Source organism: Perognathus longimembris, chromosome 24, assembly GCF_023159225.1.
Source record: "Perognathus longimembris pacificus isolate PPM17 chromosome 24, ASM2315922v1, whole genome shotgun sequence".
Taxonomy (NCBI): Eukaryota; Metazoa; Chordata; class Mammalia; order Rodentia; family Heteromyidae; genus Perognathus; species Perognathus longimembris.
In genome coordinates, this window is record NC_063184.1 from 2,035,865 (window position 1) to 2,048,108 (window position 12,244).

The window sequence follows — 12,244 nt, forward strand, 5'->3', positions numbered from 1 at the left end:
TTCAAGTCCCAGGACCTGCACCCTTTAAAAAAAATTATTCTTCTCATTCAATCAAAAAAAATGTCTATAGCAAGAAATCAGACCAGTTGAGTAGAACGGTTTTCCAGAATGACCAGCCGCATAGCACAGTGTAAAGCATCGCATGGTGGGGAGATCACGCATGCTTGCTGTGGTTTCTTGGTGAGTCTCGGGCCTGGGGAGAGTACGTGGCTTAGTGTCCGACCTCGGTGTCTCACGCCCCATGTTTGTAGGACAGACGCTGGTGAATCATCTGTGGAAGAGCACATGCACTGTGAGCAGACACACACACACACACACACACACACACTCACACACACCAGGCGGACAGTGGGAGCGAGGAAAGCAAGGGAACGCGAGGCACATACCTTTTGGAGGAGAGACTTCAGCCTTTCGAGGAATTCCTTGAGGGGCTTCTTCTCGTAAGAATCACATGAAGGACATGTCTAGAAATCAATGAAGATGTCACAGTCTTAAAAAAAAAAATCCCTACCACATAAAACATTCATTCTCATTTTACTTTTCCAAGACATAAATCACATTCAATGAAAAACATTTGGAGAAGCACATAATGTTGCTCTGGAAATAATTGCAAAGCGCTTGATATCCCATTTCAGTGCTTAGTGTGGTGTTTTCATGTACACACTACCCTTGGCGCCTCTCTCTCTCTCTCTCTCTCTCTCTCTCTCTCTCTCTCATTCTTAAAGTGTTTTTGTGCCTGGGCCCTGTCCCTGAGCTTCTTTTGCTCAAGGCTAGCACTCTATCACCTGAGCCACAGCTCCATTGCTAGCTTTATTGGTAGTTAATTGGAGTTAAAGAGTTTCACAGACTTTCCTGCCTGGCCTGGCTTTGAACCCTGGTCCTCAGATCTCAGACTCCTAAATAGCTGGGATTACGGGTGTGAGACTTGGGCACCAGCATTACTCTTTTCCTTTTCTTTTGCATTTGTCCTATCACAGGCCTTTCCTCAGTGTGAAATGCTCTTCAGCTGCTGGTGCCTGTAAATTCAGCTACTGAGTAGGTAGGTGGTCGAGCCTGCCGTAATCCTAGCTACATGGTTCAAGGCAAAAAGCACAAGAAGCTAGATGAGAAATAACTAGAGCCAAAAAGGACTGGGGTATGTGACTCAAGACGTACACAGTGCCTGCCTAACAAGCACGAGGCCTGGAGCTCAAACCCCAGTGCATATGTGTGTGTACTGGGGTACTAATGTATGTGTTCGTATATAGTAATATTTAATACACTAATCCATGTGTGTGTGTGTACATGTATATAGCTATACATCTACATATATGTACACACACACATACCTTCCAGCCAACTAATGTTCAAATTCAAATGTTGACTCTGCTCTTGTCCCTTGTAGGCTTATTTCTTTCTAGAAAGTTTAAGATCTAGCTCCTATTAAGAAGAATGCAAGTGTAATAATGAGAGGAAAATACTTCTGGATTTTGCTTTTGAGCTGGTACTGGGGCTTGAACTCAGGACCTCATGTTGACAATTGGCTTTTTTGCTCAAGGCTGCTGGTGCTCTACTACTTGAGTCCTGCCTTACTTCCAGGAAAATATTTCTTTTTGGGGGGGGAGGGGAGGGCAGTTCTGGGGCTTGAACTCAGGGCCTGGGCACTGTCCCTGAGCTTCTTTCGCTCAAGGCTGGCACTCTACCACCTGAGCTTCAGCGCCACTTAGTGGTAGGGTGCTTGCCTAGCATGCATGAAGCCCTGGGTTCGAGTACCACACACACAGGAAAATATTTCTTAACTTGTAATTTTCGATTCTCTTCCTAATGAGGTCTCCTCATTGAGAAGCTCTATTGTATTCTAGCTAGTGGGGACTATGAACAAATTCTAATCGTGTTACTGAGCAGTTACCTGAAAGTCTCCAGTTTGTGGCTACTGAAGAGGGGACTTCATTTCTCAAAATGTGCTGGGAATGGTTAGGTGTAGCAGATATAACTAACTCTTCGGGAAGGGACTGGGCACTCCGATTGTGTGTACAGTGATAAATATATTACATTACCATGGATAAATACAAGATAGATCCAGATGACAAATGACAGTCTTACTCGTTTGTGTTCCTCTCTTTGCCCTGCTTTTGTGGGAGGTAGTTTCCTCTTCAGCTGCTTGATGAATCCTTTGATTTTCTTTCCATTTTCTCCTGTATCTGCTGCCTTTAGTTGGGTCTGGAAACATGAAAAGGCTGACTGCTCACAGTGTCTCTGAAAGAGAAATAGTTGTCCAGATGTTAATGAAAGTTCTCCAGAAGGTTGAAAATGACCTCAAGTGTCTTGGATCACCTGCATTTCAGGTGAGTTTATCTTTGACCGTGAAAGATGAGCATTCTTCCATGCCAGTCTCGCCTTGTCTTAGGGAAGATGGGACCTTTCGTGCTGCTCAGAGAGGAGAACAGAGCAATCTTTCCTTCCTGAGGCCGAATCCTTTTGAGATTCGGGTAGAGGCATGGTGTTTCTAGGGGTGCTCGTTGTTGTTCTTGTTTGTGTTTGGTGCTGCCGGTCGGGCCTCCTCTGTTACACTAGCACTCACCGAGCCACAACCCAACCTGACTTTTGTGCCTCCTACCAGAGACTCATTGCTTTGAAGAACACGTTTGTTGAGTCGTGGGTTGTGGTGTGGCTGGTGGCACCGTTGGGTGAGCCGTGCTGTCCTCTGACTAAGAATCTTTTTCAGGAAGTGGAGGTGCAGTTAAAGTGATAGTGCACCAACTTTGAGTGGAAAAAAACCCCAGTGGGAGCGCGAGAACCTCAGTGCAAGGCTCCACACGGGCACACACACCAAGACTAAGAACTTTCTTCAGATCGATTGGAATACAGTGTAAACATACGTGGGGATGTCAAAATGAAATCCTTCCCCTGTATCACTAAATCAGCTCATACATATAAAAATCTTTGTTATCAGCTGCTGTTTCTGTCATGTACATAAGTCATGTCTTCGGCAATATTTGATCTACGTGGCCCCAGACATATTGTCATGTGGTTAGCCAGTGCTAAATACACACTTACAAAAGCAAAAGACGAGGTAAATGAGTTAAATCCTCTCATTTGGGGAAAGGAAGTGGGCCCCTGTCCTTAGAAAATGCCATTTTCTGAGATTAAGTACATTTACTTTGAGCCATGCATGACTTCTGTAAAATCCTATGCACGTTTTCAGCTTAGTTAGGGTAGAGTTCCCTAGGAATCAACAGTCAAAGAACTTATCCAACCAAAGAGACTTATCCAACCAAATGGGAGACCATTCCTGTGGGAAAGAACAGCGTCTGGGAGAATGGACAGGAGGGCAAGCATGGATTCAACGCTTCACTCCTGGCTTGAGCAACTACTGACTAAAGAACAAGCCAGAACCACCAGCGACCAGCGGCACGTGCCTAGAGTCCTAGCTACTCAGGAGGTTGTGACCTGAGGATCAAGGTTCAAAGCCAGTCCAGGCAGTAAAGTCCACGAGACTCTGATCTCCCACCAAGAGCCAGAAGTGGAGCTGGGGTTCAAGTGATAGAGGGCCAGCCTTGTGCAAACAAAGCTAAGAGATGTGTGTATACATATTATATTTTATACATATACATGTAATATCCTCAGTGCAGGTGAAATATTATATATAGATATCTGTATCTATATAGATACAGATATAGATATCCTCAGTACTGGGGCTATGTGTATATATATGTATACACATATATAGGTATATCTGCTTATACATGTGTATGTGTATATACACATATTCACACATACACATATACATATGTATATACATATGTATAAAGCACAGTTTAGATGGACTATCTAAGTTACTTTTATCCAAGATACTTTTTACTTTCAGCAAATGTGTACATGCGATGCTAACACCCCCCCCCAAAAAAAAAACCCTCAAGTTGCCACCCTTCATTTCACTGAAGCTCCTGTATGATACCTAACACTCCCAAAGCAGCCCAGCCCGCGAGGGCTGTCCTGTACAACAGCGTACCTGAGTCCCCTCCTGGGCGGTGAGCTGAAAATAGCATCTAGCCTGCTTTGCATTTTCCAACCCATGTGCTTACCTAATCTGAATGCCAATTAATAACTTGCATCCTTAAGACACAAACCCATCCAATTCACTTTGCATACAGAACCACAAGCTGACAGCAGCGAGTCTGATTTCCTTATCATGGGGCAGCCTGCCTTGCAGAAAGACAAAGTGGTATCCTTTCTGTGTTTGCCAAAATGCTTATTTAATAGAAACTATTTAATTATAGCACTTTTTTTCCTTGAAAACCACATGTTCATGTTTGTTGAAATTTTTTTTTCTTTTCTCTTCTCTTTGACCACAGCCAGCTTAACTTACTGGAAAAAAAATAACATTTCAGATTTAAAGCGGTACATTTTCCAGCTGAAACTGAAAACCCATAACTGTTTCATCCGCGATGGTCTGAGAAACCGGCATTTCTCACAGGGGCCCCTTGTGCTGACTTAACATTTTCATGTGTACAATAGAAGAAAGTTAAGTTCCAGAGAAGTGAAGGGGCCTACACAATGAACTCCTTGGGACAATTATGCCAGGAGAGCAGGCACCACCACCACCCCCACAGGGCCGGGGCCCTCTCCCCCTTCCTGTCCACCTGTGCTGCTTTCCCTACAGACAGCATCCCTGTCCCTGCTGGTGCCACCCAGACTCATTACTGATGGATCTGACTTTAGATGGGCAGCAGAACCAGCCTCAGAGGGGAGCAGAGGGGAGGGCCGTCCCTGCTAACTGCCTGGGGGATGTGTGGAAGAGACTAGAAGCATGAGTCTTGGTTCAGGCAGGGGTCCAGGCTTGGGGGGGGGGGCGCCTGGGTGTAGTGCTGAGAGCGTGACCACTGCTGAGCTTTGTCTCCTTCATCTTTTACCAGCTGAGGATGCAAGGAGGCCAGCAAGGAGGCCAGCTCTGCGCTAGTTCTGTAAGCTAGATGGAGCAGTCAGGAAGGCCAAACCAAGGGTGAGCAAAGCCACTCCTCCCTTCAGCTAGAGAATGCATCCCATGCTGCTTTTTGGAAATGCACACATGGTTTTTGCTTTGCATTGAATACCTGAAATATTTATCTCCCTAAAAAAAAAAAACAAAAGTCACCAGACACTATGTTGAAAATGAACTATACATCTTGTGAGTGGAGACAGGAGGGAAAAACTAGGGGAGTGTGAAGGAAGAGTTGACATTGTCCAAAAAGAAAGGTACTCTTTACCTGACATATGACACCAACCCCTCTGTACTTCACCTTTATAATAATAATAATCAATTAAGTCTATTTTTCGGGACTGGGAATATGGCCTAGTGGCAAGAGTGCTTGCCTTGTATGTATGAAGCCCTAGGTTCGATTCCTCAGCACCACATATATAGAAAAAGCCAGAAGTGGCGCTGTGGCTCAAGTGGCAGAGTGCTAGCCTTGAGCAAAAGAAGCCAGGGACAGTGCTCAGGCCCTGAGTTCAAGTCCCAGGACTGGCAAAAAAAAAAGTCTATTTTCAGGCAGGTGTCAATGGCTTCCACCTGTAATCCTAGCTACTCAGAAGGCTGAGTCCTGAGGATCACAATTCAAAGTCAGCCTGGGCAGGAAAGTCTGGGAGACTCCTATCATTTGACCAAAATTGCTTAAGGACAATACCCTGGCTCTGAGGTCAAGCTCCAAGCTCCAGTCTCTCTCTCTCTCTCTCTCTCTCTCTCTCTCTCTCTCTCTCTCACACACACACACACACACACACACACACACACACACACAAGTTTTTCTTTTACAAAGGAAGCCATTCACAGTAGGATAACTAACCAGGTTCCACTACCTTTGTCTCCGTCTGGTCCCCAATACACACTGCGTTTTAATCAGGGTTTTCCACTGCAGCACTATTGACACATTGACTACATAGTTATTTGTTTGTTGTCAGATCTGTCCTGGAAATTATAGATTTAGTGATAACCCAGGCCTCTACCTACCAGATGCCAAAGTAGTACTCTCACCTATCCCAAGATTTCCAACGAAAAATTTCTCCAGACATGTCACATGATCTCACATATGGGGTGCGGTCACCACCACTGCCTAAGAAACAATGGTATTGTGGTGGTGGTGGTGGTGGTGGTAGTGGTTGAAGGAGGTGAGAATGAGTGAAAGAGAAGAGAGAAAGGAGGAGAAGGAGAGCGAGAGGAAAGATAGAGGGAAAAAAGAGAGATGGGAGGAGAGAGAGAGGAAGGAGAGAAAGAGGAAGGGAAGGGAGGGAGAGAAAAAGAGAAAAGGCCTAGAGACACCAATTGGAGATCCTATAAAAACTCAACCTTTAAATGATCTTATTTTTATTAACCTTCAATCTTTTAAAAACTGATTCCAGGGCTGGGAATATGGCCTAGTGGCAAGAGTGATTGCCTCGTAAACATGAAGCCCTGGTTCGATTCCCCAGTACCACATATACAGAAAACGCCAGAAGTGGTGCTGTGGCTCAAGTGGCAGAGTGCTAGCCTTGAGCAAGAAGAAGCCAGGGACAGTGCTCAGGCCCTGAGTCCAAGCCCAGGACTGGCAAAATAAATAAATAAAATAAAATAAAAATTGATTCCAGATCTTCCTTAGATGTTAGCCCTAAAAAAGTTGATTTATGAAAATTTTAATTAGTGAAATTTATTAAGTGAAAATTTAAATGAAAAAATGTAATTTATTTACATTTCTGCTATATAGCCTCGGCTATGTTTTTCCTTCCCGAGTTTGCCTGCCAGTGCAGGTTAAAGATCCTAGCTACACTTTGGGAGGGCAAAGAAGTCACAGAAATGGAGGGACAAAGGGTGAATAAATGCAGCAGTGGTGCTCACTAGATGCTATGTAGAAAACGAACTCTAAGATTTGGGGTGGGAGAGAACAAGAGCGGGGTGACATTGTCCAGAGAGAAATGTAGTCTTTCCCTGACTTATGTAACTGTCACCCTCTGTGCCTCACCCTTATAATAATGATAGAAACGGATAAAAAAAACCTACAGAAAAAAGCAGCTGAGCACTATTAAGATCTTAGTGCTCCAGCACTGCTTAGCTTTGCATGGAAATATCACAGAGAATTCCACTCATGTTACAGTTCGTGTGGCTAGCAGTAACAGCGAAAAAGATTAAAAATCAAATTGATATCAGAAAAGTTAAACTGTGAAATAAAATCATTTCATTGACAAAGCATATAAAGAAATACCTGATGGAACAACTTCAGTTAGGAAATGGGATATTTTCATATTTCTTACTTTGCAAATTATAGATAAGTAATTGCTGGGAAGCCCTAACTACAGTCATGAAACAAGGTGTTTGAGATGCTGGAAAATCTGTTTTGGTAACTAAACACATAAGAAATAGTCTCAGTTATTGGAAAAGTCTTTTCAATAAGTTGAATGTGCAACTTTCCTTTTAGATGCTGCTTATTAGAAAAAGGCCAAGGAAGCATAGATTGGCTATATTCAGAGCTGGAGAGCAAAGTTTACAGTAAAGCTGTAGTTGTGACTCATTCACTTTCTAAACTTTACATCCAGTCATTTACCATAATTGTTTTCTTCACGAGCTGTCTTCCTAAATCTCACCCTTTGTCGTGCCCTAATTACTGGTAGCTTTCATATTTATCCTAAATGATGCAAATAAAGGTCTGCAGCAATAAAAACAATTGCATTTCTACTCTCAAGGACCCAAAGCAGACTGAAGTTACTGAAGGAAAAAGACCAGTGACAGAACTCTTGAGCTCCATGGCAATCCTCCTCTCCCTGGGACCTGCGTTTAAATGGCTCAAGAGATGGGATTAGCTGTTGACTTGATCTTTTCAGAACCCTCACTGAAGCTCCAAAACAACAGGACTCCCAGAGGTGAGGTAGATGTCAATGATACTCAAAAGGGGCTTTGAATTCCACACTCCTGTGGCTCTAGTCTATATTTGTAATTCATTTGTTCATAGGATTGTTGTTAGTCTGTTATTTAAAGGTCAATTGTGCCTTAATGGCATTCATCTGTACTTGTTAAATAAGACTACAAGGAAAGTTTCAGGCTGTTCAATGATTCTTGAAAGATTTTTCTGTAAAAACTGATTATAGCATAAATTTCTTATTTGCTTTCATTGTTCTGTCTTCACATGCTACTTAAGAGTATTCTTAGAACTATGTGAGATATGTATATATCTGTTATAAGGGATATAATCTAGCATTTTATTGGTTGGTTGGTAAATCTATAAATATTTGACCAAAATAGAAACAAATCTTTTATCAATTATTAAGTCCCCCCCAAATTCATTGACGTTAAGTGTATTCCTAAATAACCATCTCATTAGACTTAAAAGAAGTTGGACTTACAAGTGTATTCCCAAAATAACCATCTTGTTAGACTTACAAACTTACAGCAAATATATTTTCAGAATTAAAGTCAACACGTCTTACCTTTACATCTTGTGGAGATGGCAGAAATTCAGAGTCCTAGAGCAAAAGAAAGTGAGTGCTGAGTTATTTCTTATAAGCCCCAAAGGCTCCTTCCCTATGAACTGGAAAAATAGGATTCACATTTTGTTGTGACAAATGTGGTCTTACCAAGTCACTCACGTAAATCTTCAGCTGGTCAACAATATCTACAAGTTGATACATTCTGACCACGAGGCGATCAAGCCGTGGGGTGTGCGGCCTGATGGCCATTGTCCCCACCAAGACAACCATCAGAGAAATAACCACCGGCCCCATGCCGCCCAACTGCATCTGCTGAGCAGCAGGGCAATGGGCCTGTCTCACTGGACGGGGTGTCACTATTTATTCATCCTTCAAGGAGAGGCAAAGCCCTCCCATTGCAGCCTGGAAAGCTTTGTAAAATGGATGAGCGTGAGTAACTGTTTTTCTTTTCCACTGGCTAGGTGTGCGTGTGCACGTGCCACCACATGGGGGCAGGGATTAATGGAGTCAACGAAATGGGCCGCACCTGAGACAGGAAAAAGAGACCTACGGGTGAATTCCAGTGTTCAGCATGAAGCGTGTGTGGTAAATATTGCTATTCTAACAGTTGGAAGGAAGAAGCACCAACACTTTGATCTGGGAATGAGTAACGGGTGAGGTGTGCTTTCTCTCAAGACCTTTCCTTGGGTAATGCTCTGTCTTTTGATTGGGATCACTCTGTTTTCCTTCATAAAGATAAGGAGAATGCAGCCTTCATATTCCATGTGCATGTGTGCATGTGAAAATGGAAGCAGATCAATTGAGGGGAAGGAGGTGACATTGATCAAGATGCATTGTACAAATAAACTGATATTTTGAATTAAAACACTTGGCTTTATTCTAGAATGTTTTAAAGTCAAAAGCCATTAAGGGTTTATATTTGATTTCCTCTGAGGGTTGCTTGTAAGCTTTTTATCATAGAATATTCAAGATAATTAGAGGTGATTTTTAAAATTTAAGATAGGAGAGGTTAACTTTTAAGAAATTTTAAGTAAAGGGGGTAGTCTCCTAACTACCAAGAAGAGTTTAGGTGCTCAGCAACTTTTGAGAGTTTAGAATTTGCTTCCAGAAGTCATCTTCTTCACCAAAGCACCTTTCAATAACATACATGTTGCCTTCTGAAATTTTGCTTAATAAAATGACTTACAAATGTCACAGATGATTCTAAGGAACCCTATAGAAAAGTTATTACTCCATCAAGATCTTACTCTTCTTTTATTAAAATAAACACACAAATTCTCTAATGGTCACCTTTTCTAATTACACAAATGAGAAGTCTAAATTTTAAAAAATTACCTTATACTCCAATATCAAAAGTACTTATAAACGATTATTTTAACCTTAGGATAGTGTTAGCTATTTCTGTTAGATATTATTTCCTCTGGGTTGTGAACAAGACATGTCTTCCTGCACCCATGACAAGAGAGAGGTTAATAAGATTTAAAGCTCAGAATTAGTCTTCCCATCCGCTGTTGGGCTTGTTCTGGTGGCTGTCTACCCATTTGAGAAAGTTGAAAATGGTATTATAACCCAAAAGAACATTGAAATAGAGCTCTTGACCATAGATTTTATTTATTTATGGATTTTGTACATGTGTCTTACTACATGCTCACAGACATACTTTATTCTAGAATTTTATGTGTATGCTGGTGTTGGGTCTTGAACTTAGGCTCTTACTTGGCATTTTTGCTCCAGGCTAACACTCTACCATTTGAGCCACACTCCCACTTCTAGGTTTTTTGATGTTTAATTGGAGATAAAAATCTCACAGACTTTTCTGCCTGGGTTGGCTTTGAACCTTAATCCTCAGATTTCAGCCTCCTAAGTAACTGGGGTTACAGATGTGAAGCACTAGCACCTGGCTTTATTCTAGGACTTTTTGAAGCTAAAAGAAATTGGAATTTGGATTTGATTTGCTCTGAAAGTTGATTGTAGTCATTTTTAATCATATAATAGTCAAGGTTTGACTTTATGTGCTACATGAGAATTCTTACAGTAAGTCCCCCTTGCAATCACTGTAGTCTGAAGGGGAAGGCTCTCTGTAAAGTTTCTGATTGGTGTGGACTGAGGATTGTCCCTTGGTGTCTCAACATTGCCTGTATGGCTTTTGTCTGTGTTTTCCTTGTCTACCTAAATAAATGTCCACTCCTTGAAGACATTAACCACAGTGGTTAAGGGTTCAGTTTTTGATCAAAGTGCTTAAGGCAAAATCTAGACTCTAAGAATGAATGCCACATGTGGCACTGGGTATGTTAGTGTAAAGGGAAGAGAGAATGGAATAGGATGGTGATGAGGCTTAAAGGAGGAATTGCATAGACTGAGTACAGGCGCATCTTCGAATCCCAGGACCCCGTGGGGTTTGCATGCCTCGCTCACTGTTACCCCAGAAGACCTCGTTAAGAGTCAGAACTTCTGCCCTCAGTGACTTGTGTGTTGTGAACTTGGTTTGAATATCACTGCTGGGCTGTGAGAGGGAACACTGCACACACCCCTAGCTGTGAATACAGTACTGATGAATAAAATAAGACACTTGGATAGGAAATTATTCTGGCTTGTCCAGTAGAGTCCTTGGCAATGTGTAAAATCGTGGATTTACATAATCCATGGACTGGGGAAAGGAAAGCAAGAAGGTCAAAGTCCAAGGAGAAGAAATGACAGAAACAGAGATTGGAGAGACAGATGCAAAAATGCAAGTGGATTCTAGAAGCCGCTAAAGTCTAGAAGATTCTTCCCTAGAGCCTTCAGAAGACAGGCAGCCTTGATCGTTGCCACATAAAGCTCCCTTTGAACTTTTTTTAAAATATGCTGTTATTGGGGCTCAGAACCTGGCCTCTCTCATTTAGTTTTTCCACTTAAGGCTGGTGCTCTACTACTTGAGCCACAGTTCCACTTCTGGCTCTGTGTGTGTGTGTGTGTGTGTGTGTGTGTGTGTGTGTGTGTGTGTGTGTGTGTGTGTGCTGAATTGGAGCTATAAGTCTCACAGACTTTCTTGCTCAGGCTGCCTTTGAGCAGTGATCCTCAGATCTCAGCCTCCCACTTAGCTAGGGTGACAGGTGTGAGCCACTAGCAACCGGCTCACTTTAGACTTCTGACCTTCCAAACACTAAGTGATACGTTCAGATTGTTTAAAGTCAACTAAGTATGTGGTCGTTTGTAGAAGCAGGAAAGTGAGCCATGGAGGTGTGGGATGTTTTTCCTCTTGGGCACAAAGAGGCAGAGGGTAGCAGGAAGAGGAAGGGCTGGAGCGACAGTGAAGGCTGGAATCTTGTTGCACTTTGGGAGATTGGGGGTCGGGAGGTTGAGTGAGTGACAGGAAGACCAGGAGCGGGGACAGTACATTGCCACATGGTAGCCATGGGACTTTGGAATAAATCTGGGAGGGTTCTTCAGGAATCCTAGACAGGGGAAGCCTTCGGCCGGGACTGACAGTACATTGCAGCGTTCTGTCATTCGAACTGAACACCGTGTGGATCGAGGACTCCCGATAAGCCACACAAGCAAAGGAGATCGTTCTCTGTGTAGTCATATTAACCCCATCAGCTGGGAACTTCTGGCTCACATCTGTAATTGTAATTTCTCAGGAGGCTGAAATCTGAGGGCCAAGGCCTGAAGCCAGCCTAGGCCGACAAATCCAAGAGACTCTCATCTCTAATCAACCAGCAAAAAGCCAGAAGTAGAGCTGTGGCTCAAGTGGTAGAACACTAGCTTCGGAGCGAGCAATAGCACAAACTCCTGAGCTCAAGCCGCAGTATCAGCATTAGAAAGGAAAAAGAATCATGAACCCTATAACCCTATG

At 42.8% G+C, this 12,244-nt stretch overlaps 1 protein-coding gene across 1 annotated transcript; it reads right to left on the minus strand.

Moving 5' to 3' along the window:
- Positions 1-211: 211 nt before the first annotated feature.
- Il21 (interleukin 21) lies at positions 212-8,703 on the minus strand. The gene is given in 5 exon segments (XM_048333354.1): positions 212-271; positions 387-464; positions 2,083-2,235; positions 8,410-8,445; positions 8,557-8,703. Coding segments are annotated over 5 exon segments (474 nt in total).
- Between the last annotated feature and the right edge of the window lie 3,541 nt (positions 8,704-12,244).